The sequence below is a fragment of the Lineus longissimus genome, chromosome 16 (genome assembly GCF_910592395.1).
Source record: "Lineus longissimus chromosome 16, tnLinLong1.2, whole genome shotgun sequence".
NCBI lineage: Eukaryota > Metazoa > Nemertea > Pilidiophora > Heteronemertea > Lineidae > Lineus > Lineus longissimus.
The window spans coordinates 6,417,708-6,443,174 of record NC_088323.1 but is presented as its reverse complement, the minus strand read 5'-3'; the positions used below and the strand labels follow the sequence as shown (position 1 = coordinate 6,443,174).

Below are 25,467 nucleotides of genomic sequence, written 5' to 3'. Positions count from 1 at the left end.
TCATCCAATCAAGAAGTTGCATTTACTCAATGATGACTCTTGGAGTTCCAGAGCGATGGATTGAACAGCCAGTGAATGTGTAGTTGCAGTATGGTTGTCAGAGCAGTAAGTTATATCGAAATAGAACAGCCCGGAGGAGGCAGCTGGCTCTTGTTTGAAGACCACTGTAACAATGGCAGTCTCCCTCTACCAACCAGCATGTCGCGCAATGTGACAGATCATAGTCATCCTTCAAAATGATTCTGGTAACTCGAAACTCCAAAAGAAGCTGACGACAGTGTTAGTCACAAAATCAACAATTTATTTCATTCATAACAGCACATCATGATTTCGACGGAACTTGAAATGTCATTGATAAATGCCATCATAGGAAGTGTGTCTCATGAGCTAGTATATTATACAGTAGACACTGTAGCCTGTTTTGGTTTGTCTGTTTCACACAAGCCTATTACATGTAATAAAGGCCTCTTCAACCGGTACATGCACAGAAAATTTTTCCTGTCCGTGTTATTTTAGGTTGATCAAGCACTAATTGACAGGTTGATTTTGGTATCTTCACATGCCTGTGACCATCTGGTGCAACGAAAATCGGTATTGGTTGAGCCTCTAGAGTTTGCTTGAACTTTGCACCCGTTTCGTGAGCAGTTCCCATGCTTTCTCCACCTGAAATGAGGAATGGTCTGAGTCTGTGAATAATGCAATGCTTGTTTTCGACATGTCATGACATTCTAACAGGACTGTTCTAACAATAGACGGCTGAAGACACAATAAGTTTTCAATAGGGGGAAACACAGTAAAGCGTTTCAATCTATCTTTCAGCGTCCCAAACAATGAGGGGAAACACTCAGAAATGAAAGCACTCAAATACATAACCCATGCAATGTGCACACCCACCGGAAAGGCTGCCAGGAAGATAATACAATGAAAAGCAGACCTCAGATGTCAACTTTGGCCAACTGGCGTAAGGGCAAACTAACGGAGCTCGGCGGATTTTTACCAATCTATCATTTCATAACAACTACCTGTTTCTGAGTGACATCATAATCCCACAACGTCGATAGCACAACGTTTGCTTGGCTCACTCTCTCAGTATTAGACAACTGGGAGTCAATCCTCTTCATTGCTTCTTCCTCACTCATTTTGTTTCTTTCCATGATTCGTTTCACAGCCTATGAGGACAAAATATTTCATGATGTACAAAATGGTAGAAATGTACTAAATGGTAGAAAGAGCCACGAATTATTTCCTCATGGAATAAGTGGAAAAGTGTAGGATCTCAGTTGGTAATAATTTTCAGCTCTCTAGTGCCAAAGCACTGTGATGAAGAAAGCACTTTATTGTGCTTTTAATGATTGTTCGCTTGTGATTGAAATGATCAAGGAACAATTGATAACCTTCTTACCTCAGTTCTTGGAATAACAGCCACCCACACCTCATTCGTCATATTCTGCCAACCAGCCTCCAAGAGGACTGCAGCATCCAAGATCACTATCTTCTTTCCTGCAAAGTAAAAAGTAAATGCGATTGAGACCAGTGGCATAATGGTTAAAGTCTCCCTCTCTCTCAGGTAACTTGATGCCGTGGACAAATGAGGAAGGAAGGAGAAATAGATGAAATAGTGATGAATAAAGTGACTTTTCTAAGGTCACAAGTGATCTGTCAGTGTCTTGTATTGAGCAATGATGTTTTGCATAAGAAGTTCAATATCTATACACTTAAACCATACCCCGCCCCGTCACATTCCATAGTAAAAAAAGGCAGCAATAATTCACCTTGGCTGACATGTTCCATAACTTCCTTCCTCGCTAACTCCTCTATGGCTGGCCAGACAATCTCATTCAATTTAGTCAACTGGGACTTGTCCGAAAATACTTTAGCGCCGAGTGATCTTCGGTGAATTTCTCCATCAGAACCGACGACGTCCGAACCGAAAACGTCAACAATTTGATCAAATGCTTTCGTTCCCTTGACGTACGCAACATGACCTGAAAGATTATGAAATAATAAATAACAGTATTGGCAATGCTGAGATGCTGGACAGGATTTGGGAAATTCCACATGGAAAGTGTTAATTCATACCTAATTTATCACAGTCTATGATAGCTGCTCCTAGTTTCTTCAGCCGCTTGCACACCGAGGACTTGCCACTTGCTATGCCTCCTGTCAGGCCGATGACATACACATCTGGAGATGTTCTTGATGGAGGGTCAAACTTAAATGTTTGGTAAAGGAAACGCCAAATTAATGGGATGAAAATACAGAATGAATCATTTTTATTTTTTATTCTATATCATATAGAACCAACTCCCATGCTTTGTGTGGGAAGGTAGCAGCATCCCTACCCACAATAAAAACCTTAAACCCTCCTCTTTGGTTGCTTCAAGTATAAGACTAATAGTACATCCTCGGGACTGACAAGTCCTGTCCTTATTAGAGAGGTGTCCTCACTAGAGAGGTCAAATTGAATGGAAACAATCAATCTGGGTCCAAAATTAGCATCCCTAAAAGAGTGGGCGCCTTTGATATAGGGGTGTCCGCTAAGGGAGGTTCCACTGTACTTGTATTGACTTTTGAGGATGTTACAATTATTACCACTGGCGTCTTGAGGAGCGTACCCAATAACCGCTTCCTGCCAGAGGATGAGCTAATCTTGGTCTCTTCTTCTGGAGAATGGTCGACGTCTTCAACTAAATCTATCACATTCAGCTCCAACATGTTCCAACCCTGAAATTATGATGAAACGAGTACTATCAACTGCCTTATTTCTGTGGGCCTAAAGTGTCCCGTAAACAAGCAATTTAAGCTGCGATGAAGATCACATGCAACAAAGGTTGCTTGTTTGTGGTGGTCATCACCATAGGTGCCTGCAACAAGACCAAACACTTTCCACTCACCTTCTGCTTTCTCTCTGTGTTCACCATATTGCCTCCCTTCAGTGTTTCTTGGCTCACGACCAAACACTGATAATTCTCATCCGTGATAGTTGGTCCAAACGGGTCGGTGATAGGGACGACATCGTTGAATAAAGACGGCTTTATGTCATCTAAGAATTCTTTAACTGCACCGATCCTTTCGTCCGTGGACTGCATAAGTTCGTACAGGGACTTCTCTGAAGAAAGAAAAAAAGCCAAATAATTTAAAGGGACTTTAGCCAGGAGGGGTCAAATTGGTAGTCATCAGTTGACTAGAATGCAGTTAGGGACCTGGGTTTCCTTCAAGTGGCTCTTTTTTGGTCATGCCTCGTCTGATTCTGGCAAAGTGAAATATTTTTTGATACTTCAGTCCCTGAATTTTCAGATAAAATCTAATAGTTTGTTCAAATATTTCAGTTTCTGTGCAAAATCACCAAAGTTCAGAGGGCCATTTTTAAATGAAATGGTGTATCTGGGTAGAACAAAGAATTAATAAAGATTGGTTTTATCAGTTTTTGGTAGAAACTATACCTACTCTCATTCATTTTGCCATTGGTCACACCAACTGTCAATCTCTTGTTACAAATCAAAGAAGCCTGTGACAATAATATTTTGTGCCCGTTATGCAGTCGATCAAACGTTCCTCCAAGGATGACATTTTCATAGGTTTTCAAAGGTCCATCGGATAAATCTGCAATTTCCTCATCTTGACCACTTTCAGTACTGTTCACTGGCAATATGGTGACATTTGTCCGATTAACCAAAAGTCTGGAATTCACAATCTTTGCGATGTCAGTGTTTTTTTCACATATCGCAACAGCAGGAAATCTCTTGAAAGTAACTTTTGGTGAACATTTTCCCAAATTGTCCAAAAAGAAGCGGACATCTAAGGCACTTCTTGAGGCTTTAACATAAGTTTGAATGACTAAGTCCTGTATTCCTTTAGTAAGAGGTACACGGTTATCATTTTGGCTGCTTGCTTCTGGATCTAGATATATGTAGAGGGTTTCATCTACCGACTGTGATGCTTTGCTCAATAGTGGAGCAAGGGTTTTTGTTTTTCGGAGGATTGACGATGTCAAAACAAGGACTCCTGACTTGAACATCTTGGATTTGTCTTGGGCATCTGGTGCTTCAGTTGCCTGCAAAGTAAATGGAACTGAGTTAACATTATTCAATTCACAGCTGATTATTTTTCTTGGCTTCATGACTATGTCCTTGGGCAAAGCACCACCTGCACCTTTTGCTTCTCGAGTGCATTTAGTAAGAGCAGGCCAAGTCATTGATAAATTATTGCTGGTGATCAATTTAGTATACATGTATTTTTTTTTTGTCATATGGCCTGGCCACTTGGCGTTGTCCATACTACCGTGTTTAATAATAATATTAACTGCCTTTTCAGTGACCTACATGACATCTTAATTCTTACGCTAGTCCCTAGCGAGTCAAAAATACCCACCTTACATGCCGGTGTTCTAGATAGTGCAGGAAAACCTCATGCTTACTGTGAGGATTGTTATCTCAAAAAACCTTGTGTGTCAAGATGCACAACACTGATGACAACGACTACAATTTCAGATTTAGTCACTAAATTAACTAACCTGTTGATATACTGACATCGTCAACTACTAAATTTCAACACCAATATTCTTTCAACCAAAAAGTATACATTCATTTGTCTTTTATTTGCATAAAATTAGAGAAAAATGAACATGATCATGATGAAATTTTGTTCTGCTCTTTTCATTCATTTCCGGGTTCATAGGTCAACACAGGTGTGTCACGTGCACCTGCAAACCAATCAAATTTCGAGAATTTATTTTCTGTCATGGCGGTCGTGAGCTTTCCAAAAAGTTGAGCCAAATGTCGAAATTCTCTCTCCACCTCCCGAACAGGAGCCCAGTGTCGGCTGTTTCTCGGTATATGAGCAGCACGAACCAAGTAATGGTTGTGGAACAGATGCTTGTTAATGAGGTAGCTATAACTCGTTTTAGACGGCATGAAAGAGCCCGAATTTCTAACCTCAATTTCCAAAATTGCCACGACCTGTTTTGCAGTGTAAAAATGTACTATGCATGTGTATACTACATTACTAGTACATGCATACATGTAGTACAGTGTACACGTACACCCACATATACATGCATTGCCATTGGCATTGAAATTGTCTCCAGATAATAAACATATTTGTGCTTGATGCATCTTGCATGAGTGGCAGTGGAACGAGTTTAGAATCCCCGATCACACCCCAAAAAAAGGTCATCGGTTGACTAACCAAGCACCACTGTTCAATGGATTTATAGTTGAATGCGATCAAACTACGTCATTTCCGATCGGGGATTCTAAAGTTTAGCCGTGGCAGTACAGGATACATCATTGATTGATAGTTAAAAAGTGTGAAGTTTGAAATGTTGTCAATTTTATCCATTCGTGATTCGAACATGCTGTACCGTAGGCCTACCGACAGTACCATAACTGGCGTAAGACACAACGTGGGATGAGATTTGAAGACTGACGTAGCCCCTCGATCCAATAGCATTCGACGTCGTCATACTGAAAGATCAGTCTGCATTGCTGTCACCACCACCTCTAGTTTTCGGTGCCAATGTCGTCATCAATATGGGATATGGTCTTTAAAGTTCAGGTCGACGTCGATTCTCTTCAGGAATCCAGATCTCATGCAATAAAACTGAGTTCAGCCACAGAACAAAAATCAATGTCAGGCATTACATGGTTTCGAGAACATGTAATGTCTGACATCTGATACTTGATTTCCGTTGTTAAGAACGGAAGAGAAAGTAGGAAGTGAAAGTAAAGTAGTGTTGACTCGTGAGTGTGTATTTCAGGTCAGATTATGTCAAGTATCATGAGTGTACATTACAACCTCTCTGTTGAAGGACACCCTTGGGACTTACAACTGCTGCAACTGTTGCGATTACTGCAATCGTATTTCTCTTCACCCCTATCTTGTAGTGCCTGCCAGTCTTCGAATTTCAAAATATTTGATGGTTAATAAGAATGTTTCTCACTACGATTACCACCAGGCTACATGTAGAGAGGCATGTCTACGAATTGAAACTAGAAAATCATGTTTTTTTAATGAAAAAAGTTAAATTGGCTTCAGAATGTAGGTGATTCATGCCATCATGGAGTAGTTAGAACCTCAGCATCAGGTGTTGAAACCTGCCAAGGATCATTTGACCAGTACAACTTGTACTTCTTGTTACTCATCATAAGAATCGGAAATCACCAGAATCTTTCTCAGGTTAATACCTGGGAATCTGAGCTGGGTTTGAGTTGCCGCTAATTTGACAACCAACCTTAATAGTGAGGTGGTCCGGCTAACAGGGGTGTCTGCTAAGAGTGGTTCCGCTGTAGATGATATATACTGTATAGGGAAAATCTGATGTCAAAAATTTATATCCCCACCAAATCTCAAAGAGTCTACTCTACATACTTCAACGTATTTTGTTAAGTCCTGGGAATTACAATACAATAATACTAAGAAATAAAGCTGTCACAAATCGCTTCTGTATACTTTTATTGAAGTAGGCCTACATGTATCTCTTTCGAGTTTCGAGTCGTTCTAATTGCTAAGAAAATAGATTAGTTGAATGAAGTTTGTAACAAGTTTAGAATTGTATTTGTAGTTCCCAGTTGAAGGTGACCTTAGAGGAAAATTATATGTTTCATTTTACTGGCATGCAACATTATGCAAGGTCACAACTTGTAGTTACATATACAGTTAAAATTGTATTCAAATTTAGATTGTCTCACATGATGTAGGCCAAAATTTGCTTTGGTTTTGTGCTACTCATGTCTTTAGAAAAGGTCTAAAACATAATTACAGTAGAACCTCTCCATTAAGGACACCCTCGTGACTGACAAGTGCTGTCCTTAATAGAGAGGTGTCCTGATTAGAGGTCAAATTGAATAGAAGCAACCACTTTGGGACTAAAACTAGTGTCCTTAATAGAGAGGTTGTCCTTAATAGAGAGGTGTCCGCTAAGGGAGGTTCCACTGTAGTTGGATACCACAGTTATGGTATCGTCTACATTTTAACCCTTCACTGCTGAATATGCAAAGCTCTCAAGAATAGAATCTTATAAAGCACCTTTCTAAAGTATGTTTGCTTCTCCTTCGAGTACAAATACTACACCACTGTCACTGATATGTCCCGTTTGAGCAAGGTCCATCATTGACAATGCCTGTTTGTATTCTGTATTTGGCTGTGACAGAAATTATTCTTTGCTCTCATCACAATGCTTGGTTGTTTTGCACGTTATACTCATATCATAGCAGTGCAGATAAGCCTATGGGGCCTGCGCTATAACACCATATAGGACTGGGGTGGGGATATAGTCCTAGATTGATATTAGCGTGAATTGGGAATTCAGAGAAATGTGAATGGGACGAAAGGGAGACCAAAACATGCATGTAAGTCAAGGAATTGCTTTGGACGTGTGGGTCGGACTCTATGGGTGTCATGATAACCTCGGTTGTAATTTAATTTAGATGATAAACCCTAACTTTAACTGCGCTGTGCTAGAAAATACAGAGTAATGATTCATAGTTTCTTGGGAATACATATAATGATGACTGCAGCCTTCCATATGATGATAATGGTATCATCGTCTTTGGGGAATATCAGGACCACATAACACTAGGAACAACATACAGGAATCATATGGTGACCAATCATACTGCTAGTTAGCTAGAATTTGTAAAAATGAGGCCAGTTCATATAAATTCATGAAATAGTTTGTTGTGACTTTTAAATCTTATGTCCTGTTAGTCATATTTGATTACATATCGGTATCAATTTATTCATACATCGTAAAATCTCTCCTGACTGCCACTGGTTAAACAGATCCTCCTTCATTTTCTGAAAGAGTGAGGCGAACACTGATGACACAGTTTGTGGCGGGTGCAGCATCACACCCAGTGTTCTCCGATTGACCAAAAACAACATCAAGGGGATTATTTTCATGGTTCTTATGACATAAATACATGGAATATGAATATCCCTATCACCAGCAGTGTATGGATCTCTTAATCCATTATTGCTATCACCAATGCATACTTGCTATCACCTTAGAATACAAAAACCAAAGCTGGTGCTTGATAGGTTACCATTTGTTTGATTAACTCTTGCATCAGGGCTTTCAATTGCAAGGACATTTTGACGCTTTGTGCCCAAATTAGACGTGGATGTCGAAATTAAAATCCACTCCTGAAGCGTGTTTTTGTTGCCATGGCAATCGGTGCGCTCCAAAATACATTTTTTCTCTGCCCTAGGTTTATTGTGGTGTGCAAATACTTTTCAGTTTTCACATTGCTTTGTCTTGGTCAAAGATCTCATCAGAACATTCCAGAAAGTAGTATCAGCGACAAATTCAAGTATGGCTGGTCCTCCATACACTAGTCACATCTCTCAAAATCAAACTTTACAAAAATCCTGACCTCTGCTATGGAGAGTGACGTCCTGTTTGATTCATTATGTCAGTGCTTTGGTAAGAAAACAAACTATTGTTGGTGACAGCTATCTGAGACCTCTTTGACACAGTACACTTCAATGGATGAGGCTGCGATAGTAAAAAATGGGCAAAAGGTCATCCAGTGGGGGTTTGACCCTTTTGTTCTCCAGCGCAGTGACAGTGGTGTGATCAAGCGGTCCTACTCGAATGGGATTGCATTACAATCGGCAAATTTGGTTGGTATCGGAGAGACAGCATCTGATAACATAAAATATCTTCATATATAAATCTCTCGACGATTTTGTTCTTGCAGCCTCCATTGGTTCAAGCATGTTTCCATGGCGACCCAGATGAGGTGCGAGCTCTCCTTTATAAGAAGGAGGACGTCAACTATCAGGTAACAGTTCAGTTTTTATCCCTAGACGTTTTACACTGCTCAAGAGACAGTGAAGAAAATGATGTGAATAAGGTGTACATGTACATGTAATGATGGCTTGAGAATACCAGCATGACCGTGTATTCCCGCTCAATTCTGAAGAGACAGCTATTCTGTTAGCAAGACGTCTGACTGTTTCTTGAGGAACTAATCTCAAACGTAGATCTACGTCGCTGGCAGTTGACTGATAATCTTTGAAAACGTATATTTATGTCCATGACTGTCTAAGTTAAAGTTTGTATCACCTGTCAACATGTTCAAGCAACCGCATGAACTGTTTTTGAAATGTAACTGAAAATATAATGGTTCTTTCCAGGACTCCGAGCGGAGGAGCCCCCTTCATGCTGCAGCATTCTGTGGCGAGGCAGAAATAGCTGAACTCCTAATTATGAGCGGTGCTCGTGTGAACACGAAGGATAACAAATGGCTGACACCGCTGCACCGGGCTTGCTGCTCAAAGAGTGATGTAAGCAAAGGGTTCAACTTCCACCAAGAAAGCTGGAGTCTTAAGGGGAAACAGGCATTGTTGGTTAAGGTTTCATCATCATCGGCCTTATGGCATGTTTGCCTATTGTAAAAGCTGGGTTTCAGTTTAATTCACAGTGGCCATTGTCGATTACTTTAGGTCACACGGTGAGCCAGAAATGGCTTGGTTGCTTGGTTCAGTTTAGACTAGACTGGGAATTGTCATCTCTTGTTCTTTTGATACCTTATCCTCTGCTTTTAGGAATGTGTCGAGACGTTATTACGCCACCAAGCTGAGGTCAATGCGCGAGACAAAAATTGGCAGACTCCCCTCCACGTTGCAGCGGCAAACAACGCGCTGAAGTGTGCCGAATACATCATACCATTGTTGGCAAATGTGAACGTGTCAGATCGGATGGGGAGAACGAGTCTTCATCATGCTGCATTCAATGGCCATGCCGATGTAAGTATGTTTGTGGTCTGGGCAAAGCACTTGTGGCATTTGCTGTTGGAGCCATGGGGTCAGCTTCAAACGTGTCCCAACAGACCAAGTAGTTGTAGTAGTTGAAGTCAGTTCTGATGATTTGAGAATTATGTTTTTAAATTTTGAATCTGATGTCACCTGATGAATTCCAATCTAACCCGTCTCAAATTTGCAGATGGTGCAGTTATTACTTGAGCGAGGAGCTACAATCAATGCATTCGACAAGAAGGACCGGCGAGCCATCCACTGGGCGTCTTATATGGGTCACGTTGAGGTCATCAAAATCTTAGTGAAGTACGGCGCAGAGTTGACGTGTCGAGATAAGCAGGTGAGTGCTGGAAAAAAGTTCAAATTTCAAAGATTTTTTGTTTTGTTTTTTTGTTAGGCGTGCAAGGTTTATGTCAGTTCCACCATCAAAATGGTCGTCTTTGAGAAAGGCAATTCATGACTATTGTGAGCAGTAGCTTTCCCTCTACTCAAGTTTGACTGACTTTTCTTGGCCCATTAGATAACTGATGTGTAGATCTTAGTTTTAATGAAATAACTGATTGAGAATGCCTGTCTTAGTTTAAGAAAGTCAGCTCATGGTCGTGTTATACCTTTTCCTCTGCTCAAGGTAGAAATAATTTTGTTGGCCAAATTAGATAACTGACTTAAAAGGGGGGTTTGATATAGTCTGCTTAATTGTAGGCCTCAAATGCATGCCTATGTAGCTCATCACAATCTATCTGCATGTGTATACATGTTCTTTATAGATCTCATAATTCTCATGATTATTTTCCTCTTCAAATTCATCAGTAACGAACCAGAGTCATCGTTTGCTGCACATAAGCCTCTAGACACTAACTCTAGTTTTATCACCTAGGCTAACTCACGGTGGGCCCAAGTCCGATTAGCCGTAGCGCAAAATTATATGAACTCACTGGTGAGGACTCGTTTACTGAATGCTCCCCTTTCATTTCATGATCTTGGTAACCTTCGGTGGTCAGTCTTCTCCGGGGGCGCGCAGGGACAAGCGATCTGCTGTAAACGTCTTCACTATCTTTGCATGTTGGGTTGATTTCTCTGAGCGAATTGCAGAGTCGGAAAACTTGTGTCGTACTGAGAAAAATGTAACATTCTTGGGTTCAGCTCAAGCTTCAAATGCATGGTGTTTCACTAAAGTTTTAAATTGTTGGAAAAACTAATCGACTCAGATGATAGCCATTGCGAGCAATGTTCATGCACAACTATTCGATTGCAGGCAACAAGAGTCATAGGCCACAATAGACTCACCTGATTGGAGTCAAAAGACATGTGGATTAGGCCAAGTTACAGTTCAGGGTTATACCAAAGGTTTAATGGATGCATGCCGTTCCCTAAGTCCTTATGCAAGCAGCCTTAACACTCATTATGAAAACCACAGCACTTTAACATACTTTGCTTCCCAGCAAATTTCTGTTTGGTTTCAGGTGTAAACCCCCTCAAGGCCTTGGCCCTTCTTTCCCTCCCCAATTTTGTCAGGTGTTAAAAACTGACAGGTTTTTGTCAGAAGTTATAAATCTGCTAAAACACTACAAAGTTTGCAATCAGTCTATTTTAACTCTTCGAGCCCAGAACTTATGATACTTGGAGAGTCTTCAGCTTTGTGGTGATTTTGCAGAGGACAGTTAAGGGTATACCCGAAAGGCTTCAGCATAGGCCTTTGGCAGGTGTTGGAGGGTGATAGTCGTAGAAGCCTGAGTTAAGGAGTACTAGGCTAGCTTCAGGGCCATTGGTATGGTAAACTGCCAAATTTTATGCGTCTTTATCGCAATCATTACTGAAGAAAGGAAGCTTATTTTGGTGGAAGGCTAAAGAACAATTGAATCAAAATGTACATGGTGTAAATACCTACTGACATATGTAGAGAAAAATTATAGCATGGAAAAGATATCGCGATAAACGCTTTTAAAAATTTGTCCTAAGGTTGCATATCCAAGCCTGTTCTCGCGTGGCGTTGTTTCTTTTGTCTCTATGACATGTTCCCTGGTGCAACCATAAATAGGAACGGCCGATAAGCCTAACGAAGGTTCATTTTGTGTGTGGTCACAAGGTCACAACCAAACATAAAACAGGGAAACACACCGAAAGAGAACAGTCAGTGGACATGCAGCCTTACAGATTGTCTTGAGTATAACATGCTTGTGGAATGCGCTTGGATTAACACAAGATTCTGGGGTATACATTTTCGAGATGTGAATACCTTGTCAAAGTTCTTTCAGTCTGATTTAAATAAACTTCTCTACTGGATCGGTTAAGATCTGAGGGGGTCTGAGACCTGGGTTTAATATTTTGATTGGGACTGATTGATGTAGTGCTGCTGGTCAGATGACAATTGAGTTGTGTTCGGTACAACACAAGATGAAAGGAACTTTTATCAAAATTTGCATAGTTGACTGGTTGAAGACAACCAATAAGGGTATTCCACTATCAAAGACAATGCTAATATTTGTATAATGATACTGGCAAACGTTTCCATGTCTACCAGAACTGCCGTACCCTTGCAGGACAGAAACAAATGTCCTTTGGTATTTAAGTAATGTTGAGTTCTCTCTCCTTCAGATGTACACCCCACTCCACGTGGCCTGTGCCGGCGGTAAGGTCAGTGCCGTGCAGCTTCTCCTGGACCTCGGTGTCGAGGTTGATGCCGTCAATGCCTACGGTAACACAAGCCTCCATGTTGCTTGTCTGAATGGTGAAGATGTTGTCGTGGGGGAGCTACTCACGCATGGAGCATTGCTGGATGTCACCAATCACAAAGGACAGGTAAGGAGTCGTATTCTTCTAAAAGATCATCCAGATTTAGTCAGTCTCAACTCTGCCATTCTGTTTTGAGTGACTCTGCGCATTGATGGTAGTCGGGTAGGCTAGTGTCATGGTAACTGGGACACCATATTGCCGTCACACTTTATCTAAAGCAGCTGGATGACGTCTCATTTGTCTTGTCTATTTCAGACTCCCCTCCATTACGCAGCGGCGTCGACCCATGGTGCGATGTGCATGGAGATACTCGTCAGCGAGAAGGCAGACGTCAATGCCAAGGTAGGTCTTGTAATCAACAGAAGGCAAGCCAAGTGTGGGACTGGTGTTCCAAAAGCCTCGATGGATGTATCACGATCGCCCATATTGAGATATCCCCTGTTATATTTCAGTGCCATGAGAACAAGACTCCGCTCCACATGACAGCACTCCATGGCAGATTCACCAGGGCCATAACACTTATCGAGAAAGGTGCTGACGTGGACGCGGTCGACAAGACGGGTAACACCGCGCTACACATAGCAGCGCGCTACGGCCATGAGCTACTCATCGATACGCTATTGTCAAACAGGGCTAACCCGCTGAGGTAAATAGTCTTTTGAGTAAGATTGTCCATGAAACTATTGATATTTGTCTCCTACCATTTTGAACGAGCAGCTCTAAAAAATTCCAAATGACTCGTAGTCTATGTCCTCTTGACCTTGTACATTGAATATTATCATAAAATTCCAATGTGAATCTTATAATACTGCTACAAGTCACAGCATGTGCATGTCTGACTGAAAAAAATCTTAACAACTGTGAGGTCATCAACGACTTCAGCTGCGAAATATGTGCTACTAACTTGATTTTAAATGTGGTTTGTGCTTTCGATATGTTTCATGCAACTGTGTAAAAATTTGAGCAATACAGGTCATAATTCCCTCGGCACCCCAACTAAGAGTGTTCTTGTACTCTTCTTGCAGGAAGGGGCCTGCAGGGATGCTGCCCATCCACTTGGCCGCTCTCAACGGTTACCTGGACTGCGTCAAGAAGCTGTTGGCCAGCTCTCTCGAGTTTGAGATTGACATGGCTGACGAGCTGAGCAGGACATGTCTGCATGCCGCTGCATGTGAAGGGTAAGCCCCCTAGTTCCTTTGCAGGTTTGGTGTTGACACTACCAGGTGATCACTGTCGACATTTTTGATGTCACCGCACTCTGCCTTAGCGTAATGTCACATAATGACAAAAATATAAGGCGATCTCACAAATTCCTAAAAGCTTCAGGCAAAGCACTTGGTACTAACCGCATTGCTGCTTTGTCTTGCCTTGCATGTTTAGACAGAGTCCCACTCTACCTATGTTTCCTATATTTTGGGGGTCCGTTCGGTACATTTCCTTTATCACTATATTTCTTGTATTTCCATCAAATTCGGGGATATTTCCCATTAAATCACATCCTTGTTCAATGGAAATTGGGCACTTTATAATACAGGCATGAATAATACCTTGCTTATATTGAGAATTCCTCTCAACTAAATCCGGAATAAACTTGCCTCCTGTTAAACTCTCATTCCACTTTCCAGCAATGTAGAAGTGGTGGACTTCCTCCTATCGGCGGGGGCAGACTTCAGTATTAGAGATGCGTACGGACGGACTCCGCTCCAATACGCCGCAGCTCACACAAATCTCCAGTCTGTGTTGTCGTTGATTGCGGCCGGCACGAACATCAATATCCAAGATTCGAGAGGATGCAGCGCATTGCATTATGCCGCTGCTTTTGATTCAGAAGCGAAGTAAGTAGATTAAATGGGTCTCTTGTTGTCGTCTTATTACTTGTACAACGGTTTCGGTTGGAAGTTTTTCATATCAGGGTGTTTGGAGGATCCAAAAATGTACCAATGGATTCTCAGGAGTTATATTATTTGAACCTTTCTCTACTGCAGGGTTGTTGAACATCTGCTTCGCCACGATGCAAACGCCTGTCTCCGCGATTGCGAGGGTTACAATGCCGTCCATTACGCTGCACTCAACGGTCATAAGACAGCATTAGAAATGGTAAGAAAGAACTGTCACATTTTGAAATTAAACGGGGCTAAACTCACAGAGAAACATCTGGGGTCCCATCGAGGAGAAATTTTCTTTCATAGTGGTACGGCTTGAAAGCTGAAAAGACAGGGCAGAAGAGGGCTCAGTCTAAAAAAGGCAGGAGATGGAGATGCTGTGGCCATTGATGAAAAAAGCAGGGCAAAAGGAGAACATTTTGAAAAGGCAGGGTGGCCCGCTGAAACTCTTTACTTCTTCATCCCTTGGCCCTTCTTCATCCCGATGTCAGTATCGATCGTTTTCCCAGCCTTATTTCGTTCGTTGTTTGGGGCAACTCTCATGCGCAGTTTGCTGGGTGGAAGATTCAGCAGGGCATCCACTGAGCGCAGTGGGCGACTGGGCATCCCCGTGCCAGCTGGTGATGGCTGTAAAATGTTTGTTTGAACATTGTGTGATCATAAGATTTTCTATTTCCAGCTGTTAGACCTAGCAGCTACAGACCTCCTGTGCCATGGTGCTGGATCACCACCGACCACTCCCCTTCATTTAGCCGTAAGTTGACAGAATTGACACATTTAAGAGTATCAAACCACAAAAAATGGACTTATAGATATTTGATGAAGGGTATTGGTCATTGATCAACCCCTATGTATGAATGAGTTGTATCTCATCTTTCAATGTTTATGTTTATGTTTATGTTTCAGGCATACAGCGGTCACGTCGAAGCCATCCAAGTGTTAATGAACTACATCATCAACCTAGACATTCAGGACAATCAGGGTCGTACGCCCCTCCATCTGTCTGCATGTCGCGGTCACACGGAATGCTGCGAAAATCTCATCATGTCTGGCGCGACGATCTTGGCTAGAGATTGTGTGTCGAAGGCAACTCCACTTCATACGGCGGGTAAGTCACATCAACCGGAAGCTCGCTAGCCCTTTGACATGCTTCATTTGGTCGAAGGGATGATCGTGTTGCCAGCTCAGATCTGTTGTCTTAGCCGTTGTGACCACATGAATGTAGAGTGTGTCGTCCTGTGTGTTCCCAAAAAACTAACCAAACTGGCACAAGGAGTCTTAATTTGTCAAGAAATAATTCAAATCTCACCGTTTTTTCAGCTGCGTATGGTCAAGCTGATTGTCTCAAGTTACTCATCCAGAACTGCGAGGATCCCGACACTGTTGACTGTCTCGATGAGATGGATCGCACCCCACTCATGATCGCAGTTGCCAACGGACACATTGATGCAGTCTTATTACTCATCTCTCAGGGCGCTAATATTCAGGCCATGGACGCGTTTGGGCGGACTGCCCTTCATCGTGGAGTGAGTAGAAAAGAAACCTCAGAGTCTCTGTAGTGATGAAGAATTTGGCTTCACCCCTTAGGTTAAACTGAAGTTTTGATTTCAGTACAAAAATTTATCCCGGAGTATTTGTCTTCATTCTTAGCTCTGTGTTGGGCTCTTTTGTCTTAGGCTTTCATATATATCAGAGGTTTGTTTCTCATCAGGAACAAGACACGGCACAAGGATGTCATCATTTCATTGATTACCATTTCAGGCTGCCAACGGCCATGAAGAATGCATCGACGCGCTACTCCACCACGGCGCAGACCATTCCATACGTGACTATCGCGGCCGCACAGCCGTACATCTGGCAGCGGCGTGCGGGCACGTCGGGCTCCTCGGCTCCCTCATCCAAGCCGGCCCGATTGACAACCTCTTGGACCGGCAGACGTACACACCGCTCCACTGGGCGTGTTACAACGGACACGACACGTGTGTTGAGTTGCTAATCGAGCAGCCTCAGCACAAGGAGTTCTTCGGAAATAACTTCTCACCTCTACATTGCGCTGTGTAAGTTCAAAAGACTGTATTCTGCGTTAGAGGGTGGCAGGAAACAATAGATTTTTTTGTTTGTCTTTTATAATATCATTTTGCTCCATACCTCAATGTTGAAAGATTCAGGCCCAGCCCAATACATGGTGTATTGACTTTCAACAGGGTGGCAGGAAACAACAGATTTGTTTGTTTGTTTTTTTTCAATATCATTTTGCTCCATACCTCAATGTTGAAAGATTCAGGCCCAGCCCAATACATGGTGTATTGACTTTCAACAGGGTGGCAGGAAACAACAGATTTGTTTGTTTGTTTTTTTTCAATATCATTTTGCTCCATACCTCAATGTTGAAAGATTCAGGCCCAGCCCAATACATGGTGTATTGACTTTCAACAGGGTGGCAGGAAACAACAGATTTGTTTGTTTGTTTTTTTTCAATATCATTTTGCTCCATACCTCAATGTTGAAAGATTCAGGCCCAGCCCAATACATGGTGTATTGACTTTCAACAGGGTGGCAGGAAACAATAGATTTTTTTGTTTGTCTTTTATAATATCATTTTGCTCCATACCTCAATGTTGAAAGATTCAGGCCCAGCCCAATACATGGTGTATTGACTTTCAACAGGGTGGCAGGAAACAACAGATTTGTTTGTTTGTTTTTTTTCAATATCATTTTGCTCCATACCTCAATGTTGAAAGATTCAGGCCTAGCCCAATACATGGTGTATTGACTTTCAACAATGCCCGCTCCCACCTAGGCCTAAATTCTTGTTGTCCTTCAGTCTTATCAATGGGTCATCAAGGCAAATCTTGTTGACTGAGACCCCCTCCCCCTCCACAAAACACCTTTCAGGATGGTCAATAGGTCTTGTGCAATCTGGTGACTTGAATCAACAACTCATACAGTTTTCTTATCTCATCGTTACAGGATAAACGGAATAGATACATGTACAGAATTATTACTAGATACCTTAGGAGAAAAAATCGCCAACACGCAAGATGACAAGGGTCGGACTCCTGTCCATGCCGCAGCGTTTGCTGAGCAGTGTGAATCGTTACAGTTATTGCTTAGCAACGGAGCAGACGTCAATATAACGGACCGACTTGGGCGGTCCCCACTCATGTTGGCAGCAGCGAATGGAAACTGTGGTGCTATAGGTAAGGATTTTTGAATGGATACTCATGAATTTGTCTGTCTTCAACAAGTCAAGGTTACATGCACAGGTATTGTCTTGAAAGTTAATAAAAGGTGCCTTTGCCGGTGCAAGGAATGACCCCATTAAAGTAAGAAACGTGAGTAACTTGTGATGGACTTCTCCCGTCTGGCTGCAGATATAGGCACTTCCCCTGAATGACTTTCATCTGCAGTGGTATGCAACTTCACACTTGTCTATTCAGAGGAAGAGGGGGAGTTCCCAAACAAGACTAATGCTCTGAAATTGTGATCAGTCAGGACGAACCAATAAAAGAAGAAAACCATTTGCCTTAATTCTGCTTTCACTCTGCTTGTATTCTCTACTTTCAGAACTTCTGTTGGATAATGGTGCTGACATGTCAATAACCGACAAAAACAAAAACACCGTCCTGCACTATGCCTGTGCTTTCGATGACGAGAGTGGCGCCCTCTTGCTCTTGGATAAAGTAGGCGACAAGTCGATTGTGAATAAAACAAATATAGAACTCAAAACGTGAGTAAAACTTCATTTTTGCTTTTCCTAATGACACACTAGCAAACCATATGTGATAACACCTGTATATGAAGCGTCTCATCCAGCATCATCATACGTGTATGATAAGTCTTTAAAATTCTTGTTTCCAGACCGCTACACTTAGCCGCGAAGAATGGCTTGGTGTCTGCCGTTCAGATGCTGATTAGTAAAGGAGCCAGTGTTTTAGTTGTGGACGACTGTGGACACACGCCAGCGTTGGCATGTGCTGCGAATAACCGTGTGGCAGATTGCCTGGCGCTCATCTTGGAGCACATGATGCCGTTTGGAACCAATTCCATAATGATGAAGAGCAGAAGCCTAGGAGGCACAGTGACACTCAATGGTAGGTTTGAAACTTCGTCGTAGCCGTCCTTTGCCGTTATAATTCAGGATATGAAATTGGGTCGAGTGTTGGGACCACACACATCTGTGCTGAAGTGACTGAATGGGTCAATTTGGTACCCAATTCTGACAATCGGGGTCTTTTACGATATATATCATTTCTGAAGTTCCTTATTCTTATCCATTATCAGTTCTCGACGTCATCCTGGTGGTGAATTGGTATTATTTTCTCCCTTTTCAGGCAAAATTTGTGACGAAAATGCAACAGACGTTCCAGATAATCTCGACAGTTTAGAAGGCAGCCAACCAGACTTGAAAGAAAGACCTGGATCTCTTCAGAGCTCAGACTCCGAGTTTTACTGAGGGACAAGCCACAGAGTGAAATCACATTCAAACCAATCATCATGTTGTTAGAGCTGTATTAAGTTTGGACTCTGAAGTTGTAATTGGTTCCAGGCAAAAGGAAGTTTCATTGCGTTTTTAGCTCACCTCTTAGCAGAGGTGAGCTTATCCCATACCGTGGCGTCCGTCGTCCGTCGTCGTCGTCGTCGTCGTCGTCGTCGTCGTCGTCGTCGTCGTCGTCGTCGTCGTCGTCGTCGTCGTCGTCGTCGTCCGTCGTCCGTTAGCAGGGCACGTTTCGTAACTGTTAGAGCTATTGAGTTGAAACTTGGTACACATGTACCCTTATGTAATGACACCTTGGAGACCAAGTTTCGGTCCGATTCGTTTCATGGTTTGGCCACCAGGGGGCCAAACGTTAAAAGTGAAAATATGCAATATCTCCCTTAATAGTAGTCGGGAAATTTTGAAAAAAATATGGTAGGTACTTCTAGCAAAGGTGCATCATATATCCTCCGGGTTTTTGATTTGACCTCCTTTTCAAGGTCACAGAGGTCAAATGGTGTAAATTGGCCGTTAGGATGTAACGATGGCACGTTTCTAAACTGCAATGACTATTGATACCAAATTTGGTACACATTTACCCCTTAGTCAGGTGATCTCAGGGACCGAAGTTTGGTCCAATATGATTCACCACTTGACCACCAGGGGGCAAAATCCAAAAACCTTAAAAATGTGATTATTCCTTAACTTCTTGCCCGATTGCCACCAATTTGATATCATGGGTACATCTAACCACCATACAGTATATGTCACCCAGGTTTTTAATTTGACCTTCTTGTCAAGGTCACAGAGGTCAAATGGCGTAAATTCGCCGTCAGGCCGTAACTATGGCACGTTTCTTAACTGCAATGACTATTGATCACAAATTAAGTACACATGTACCCCTTGGTCAGATGATCTCAGGTACCGAAGTTTGGTGCGATCTGATTTGCAGTTTGGCCTCCAGGGAGGGGGCCAAATCCTAAATTCTTCAAAATGCCATTATTCCTAGTAATGACTTGCCCGATTGGCACCAATTTTATATCATAGGTACATCTAATTCTAACAACCATTCAATGTGTCACCCGGGTCTTCTTTGATTTGACCTACTTTTCAAGGTCACAGAGGTCGAATGTTATGTAAATTGGCCATTTTGGGGAAATTGTAATTGCTTGGACCTACATCAAACCTAACACTACATGACACAATACCATGCTCTTTATCCATCTTTCCTCCACATGAGGTGAGCACAATGGCCCTGGCCATTTTTTATTGTAAAGCATTGTGACGTCAACACTGTCATTGACTGCATACACCAACACACTGAGGATTTAATCCTTTAATCTGGTAATCCGGGCTCAAACGAACATATGCATGTGCGTAAAGGGGGTGGAATGATAGTACCGGTACTGCAAATTAGAAAATTGTGTGTAGGTGCTGTTAAATGAACAGCCCCTATCAAGACACATTTTGAAAATTGCGGGAAGTTTTTACATCATCTTTTTTACGATCCACGAATTTTTTGAAGGTTTTCGTTTCGAAATTTTACCAATAATGGTGTTGCAAGTAACAGGGTATTTGTTGGTTGTTGTCGGTCGTACCCCGTGTTTGAAAAGGTGCCATTTTGTTAAGCTGTTGTTTATTGAACTATCCTTTGAGGGCTAGCGGATTTTAGTGAGTTTGATTGAACCCGATTTGTACTAAGTGTAATGTTAAATCTTTGAAATGGCGTTCAAACTGAAATGTGGAATTCGATCCAAGTGTGTGAAAGCTTTGTGCTAACGAGGTTGATGTCTTTAGACTTGATTTGTGTTATCATCCGAATTCTGTGAATATTTTCGACGTTGTGTTACTGGTATTGAAATCTACCCGGGATCTCAATATTGCAGTTGAATTATTCTGTTGAAACCAAAATGAACTCAACCAGATTTTTGTTGGTAAAACAGTTTAAAAAGTTTGTGTTAAAAAATAACTGGTTGACTAATTAATTCCAGAGATTTGGACCAACTCAATTTGGTTTCTTCAGGGGTTAGCTATAACTGAACAAGTGACACTTCACTCCTTCTATGCACTGAATGATATCAGGCTTGCACCCCTCCGGTTTCGAATGTGTGATCCCAAACTGTGTATAGTTGCATGCAGGTTGGCTTGTCCAACTATTGGATATGGGGGTTAATGGACCAGTAGTTCTGGCCCTATCTAGGCAGCATGTTTATTTTGGCGGTTCTATGGTGTGTCTCTACCTGGCGGGAAACTTTAACCGCATTTCCATGAAATGGAATGATTATTGTTTTTGATACAAGTTGTTTTTATTAAAGTTAAAAATTCTTCTCAATCCCGAGTTTGGAATTCTTTTAAAAAGATATTTCTAACTGTTATTTAGAATCTAAAATCAGTGATAAAATTGTGTGCTTTTCAAATTTCGCTTGTTGGAGCCACACTATTTTGAGCCTGCCCTATTTGAGTGATTTCATTGCGTTCTCTCAGAGTGTATATTTCAGTAATAAAATGTAAATAGAAGGTCCTTATTTTTATTCGAGAGTCTCAGCGTAGATGTCTGATATGGTTTATAGATTGATGGTATCGGACTGTGTAGAACAATGAAAATTTGTCCACGTTGCAAAGAATTATCGAGGTTTGTTTGGACTTCTGTTCTCAACTCAGACCTTTCTCTTTCTTTTTGCATTTGTGCTAGTGAGCTTTTGGTGCATCCTGCCTAAGCTCACAAGCATTTTATTTGATCGGAAGATTGGATTACAAAATTGATTACAATTCCAACAACAGGTCTGCCCATGCAATACGGTGGCCATGACCATTGAGCCCAGCCTGGGGGAGGTGTCCTAGATTGCTGTCAGAAACAACCTATTGCCTCAAGGAACTTTAGGATCATAACCATCTTTATCATGTTTGTGGAGATGAAGAGCAGCTGTTAAGAACAATTTGATTCATCAACAGATTGGGCGTGAGTCTAGCAAACGCTTAGAAAAAGACTTCAAATCACGCAGTGCTGTCTCTCTGGGAAAGGATTGAGAACAGAAGTTCATAAGTGTTGGATAGGTTGATAATGAATTGTGTGAATCGAGTGAATTGTTTTGTTAACAAGTAGTGATAGCAGTAAATATTTAGGTTATATTTAAAACGAATTGTAGTCTGGATTGTAGACGCATTCCACTGCTCTTAGAGTAAGAGTGGTAAGCTATCGAGTGCTAGAAGTTAGCTTCACAGTAGGCAATTTGATACAACTGTTATAGTGATGAATTTCCTTTTCGAATTGGTCTCGACTTTCCGTGCATGTAGAATAGTTGTAGAGTGGAAATGATTTCAATTGGTTTCCGAGTGAATTCATACTTGCATGTTCCATGTTCACAGCTCCACACACTGAAACATAGTTGTTATCGTAATGATGATTGAGTCTTCGAGAGTCTGGCTTATTAACTCGACTCGCATGTAGTCATTCAAGTCAATGCTGTAAGATCTTGGTTGGTATCACTCGTATTCCTGTTTCCCATTGACTATTTTCAGCAGGAGTACTGTCATAATTCCTATTTCTGATAGGTTCAGCAACGCTTTCCTCTAAACTGTGAAATCTACCACACTTTTAGCCCCATGCTTAATATACTAGTGAATGTCATCAGTCCACAATATGAAGGAGGTCTCAATTTGATACTGACCTGCAACTCGAGAAGAGGTTTTCTGTCCCCTGGCTTTGCTCTTGCACCTGTTAACCTCTTATTCACCCCCAATGCTTGGATGCATATATTGGGCTTGCCTACCCCTGCAAGGCAGAATGTAAGGTAAGGTGGTACAATTGTAACCCTGGTTCAGTTGTAGCCTCTGTATACCATAATGTGTACTGCCAGTTCTTTTCGGCACTGAAGGTGCTAGAATTGTACCACTTTACCTTACATCTTCTGAACTGAAGGTGTTTTTAGCTCACCTCTTAGCAGAGGTGAGCTTATCCCATACCGTGGCGTCCGTCGTCCGTCGTCGTCGTCGTCGTCGTCGTCGTCGTCGTCGTCGTCCGTCGTCCGTTAGCAGGGCACGTTTCGTAACTGTTAGAGCTATTGAGTTGAAACTCGGTACACATGTACCCTTATGTAATGACACCTTGGAGACCAAGTTTCGGTCCGATTCGTTTCATGGTTTGGCCACCAGGGGGCCAAACGTTAAAAGTGAAAATATGCAATATCTCCCTTAATAGTAGTCGGGAAATTTTGAAAAAAATATGGTAGGTACTTCTAGCAAAGGTGCATCATATATCCTCCGGGTTTTTGATTTGACCTCCTTTTCAAGGTCACAGAGGTCAAATGGTGTAAATTGGCCGTTAGGATGTAACGATGGCACGTTTCTAAACTGCAATGACTATTGATACCAAATTTGGTACACATTTACCCCTTAGTCAGGTGATCTCAGGGACCGAAGTTTGGTCCAATATGATTCACCATTTGACCACCAGGGGGCAAAATCCAAAAACCTTAAAAATGTGATTATTCCTTAACTTCTTGCCCGATTGCCACCAATTTGATATCATGGGTACATCTAACCACCATACAGTATATGTCACACAGGTTTTTAATTTGACCTTCTTGTCAAGGTCACAGAGGTCAAATGGCGTAAATTCGCCGTCAGGCCGTAACTATGGCACGTTTCTTAACTGCAATGACTATTGATCACAAATTAAGTACACATGTACCCCTTGGTCAGGTGATCTCAGGTACCGAAGTTTGGTGCGATCTGATTTGCCGTTTGGCCTCCAGGGAGGGGGCCAAATCCTAAATTCTTCAAAATGCCATTATTCCTAGTAATGACTTGCCCGATTGTCACCAATTTTATATCATAGGTACATCTAATTCTAACAACCATTCAATGTGTCACCCGGGTCTTCTTTGATTTGACCTACTTTTCAAGGTCACAGAGGTCGAATGTACTGTAAATTGGCCATTTTGGGGAAATTGTAATTGCTTGGACCTACATCAAACCTAACACTACATGACACAATACCATGCTCTTTATCCATCTTTCCTCCACATGAGGTGAGCACAATGGCCCTGGCCATTTCATTTTCCATTTCCATTTCCCCTCGGGATTTGTTTCCCTATAGAATGTTGCAACTGGGTTGGTGGGACCAAATCACTCAACTAAATGGTCAAAGATGGGTCATTGTAGATTTCATAATGTTATGTTCTCAAGTCGAATGCAAACCTTATAGTGAGCTGTGCAGAGCTGGTGGTGCTACAAGGCCAGTTCCCCGGATGTCCTTGTATCAATCATGTCGTTTGAGAAAAACTGTGAGTTCATGAGCCTGTCCCATGGAAGTCCTGTACACTACTCTATATATTTCCCGGTACAATGTACTGGAATAATGACAATGTACAAACAAAAGAGAGCCTGCAAGTAGTGACTGTCGGTTACCTCCGGCACCGCCATTTTTTTACGCTCTTAGAGAGCTACAATGCTTGATTGAACGTGAAGACCTCTGGTGACGTGAGGCAACGGACAGTCGCCACCTGGGGAGCCTGGATGCTCCAAATGATAGCTTTGCGACTTACAGAGAATTCTGTCTCTACTTGTTTATTATCCCAGTTTGATATGTAACTATTTGACACTGTTCTGTTCGGAACTAACCAGGTTTGAAAGTTATCCAAGATTTTATCCTCGACAGTGTTATACGGAAAGTTCATGCAAACGACTTGATTCTGTCTGAAGTTTAGACTCTGTAGTGTATGATTCATTGGAAAGCTTGGGTGACTTCATAAAGCCACAAGTGGTCTCTTTTCTTTATGGAAGTGGCTCTTGGACGACCCCTCATGACATTGGACATTGTAATCCTGAATGTGGTGAATATGAGCTAAATTACAGTGCGGATTGAGAAGTTCTGGTAAATATTTGTGTCGTTCACTTTGAATATTGCGGAGTTGAGGTCAGTTGATCGTTGTATAGGATTTTGTGAACTATTGCACAATAAATTAAAGAGAAGAATATTTAAACTTTGTATAGTTTGTTGAATCAGAAGCTAAGTAAGATTGAATAAATAGAAAAAGATTTTTACTTCACATATTAAAATATTTATTATGTCCTTCATTTCTTCTTTACCAGTACACTATCCTGATGTCGGACAGGAGAACCCAGGTGAAAAGAGGCCACTCATATCACATCTCCGTGGCAATTAGACATGGCAGCCGGTCTGGAGCCAGCCTAAAACCATGTATAGATTGGTCATTAATGCAGGGTAGAGAACCCCGAAGCACAATTTTTCTGTAAAGTTCATGATCCAATCCTTGTTGATGGTCACTTCACAGTTGCTTCCATCAAGGGAAAATGGTTCCATAGCAGTTATTTTAACCTGATTATTACATTGTCCGTGGTATAAATCCAAACTAGTTCAATTTTTGAGAGCAATGAACATATCAACACAGCACCATGACCTCGGTGTTCGTTGTTGGTTGAGTGTCGTCATACAACTGCATTCTTCTTCATGAAATGGTGACCCTTCTGAAAAAGATTTTAAAGAAATTATTTACACTACCAAACGACTAAATTGGGCATGTCAGATGTGGACAGAAAGTTATTCTCCATCAGTAGTTCTTGTACAGAGATTGTGAAAGAAAAGTGTTA

General features: G+C 41.7%; 2 protein-coding genes across 5 annotated transcripts; one reads left to right on the top strand and one right to left on the bottom strand.

The window, feature by feature from the left end:
* Window positions 1-281: 281 nt before the first annotated feature.
* Window positions 282-4,693, bottom strand: LOC135500691 (bifunctional coenzyme A synthase-like). 2 transcript variants are annotated; one of them, XM_064792302.1, is made up of 9 exons: window positions 4,514-4,693; window positions 3,448-4,054; window positions 2,895-3,109; window positions 2,593-2,724; window positions 2,080-2,212; window positions 1,773-1,985; window positions 1,403-1,500; window positions 1,023-1,169; window positions 282-663 (listed from the first exon to the last, which is right to left on the bottom strand). In XM_064792302.1, exons 1-9 carry the CDS (start codon window positions 4,529-4,531, stop codon window positions 607-609), a joined length of 1,620 nt encoding a protein of 539 aa, XP_064648372.1. In that variant the 5' UTR covers window positions 4,532-4,693; the 3' UTR covers window positions 282-606. The 2 variants fall into 2 exon arrangements, with proteins under 2 accessions (XP_064648372.1, XP_064648373.1); XM_064792303.1 differs by lacking the exon at window positions 4,514-4,693 and adding an exon at window positions 4,372-4,393.
* A 56-nt stretch (window positions 4,694-4,749) lies between these two features.
* Window positions 4,750-19,625, top strand: LOC135500689 (serine/threonine-protein phosphatase 6 regulatory ankyrin repeat subunit A-like). 3 transcript variants are annotated; one of them, XM_064792300.1, is made up of 20 exons: window positions 4,750-4,886; window positions 8,703-8,786; window positions 9,142-9,291; window positions 9,553-9,753; window positions 9,950-10,102; window positions 10,764-10,799; window positions 12,358-12,561; window positions 12,751-12,837; window positions 12,948-13,141; window positions 13,521-13,673; window positions 14,121-14,330; window positions 14,481-14,592; window positions 15,058-15,132; window positions 15,285-15,486; window positions 15,699-15,904; window positions 16,140-16,435; window positions 17,349-17,578; window positions 17,946-18,108; window positions 18,240-18,472; window positions 18,713-19,625. In XM_064792300.1, the coding sequence occupies exons 1-20, from the start codon at window positions 4,776-4,778 to the stop codon at window positions 18,832-18,834; spliced, it is 3,222 nt and encodes a 1,073-aa protein (XP_064648370.1). In that variant the 5' UTR covers window positions 4,750-4,775; the 3' UTR covers window positions 18,835-19,625. The 3 variants fall into 3 exon arrangements, with proteins under 3 accessions (XP_064648370.1, XP_064648369.1, XP_064648371.1); XM_064792299.1 differs by lacking the exon at window positions 10,764-10,799 and adding an exon at window positions 10,640-10,699; XM_064792301.1 differs by lacking the exon at window positions 10,764-10,799.
* The last annotated feature ends 5,842 nt before the right edge of the window (window positions 19,626-25,467 follow it).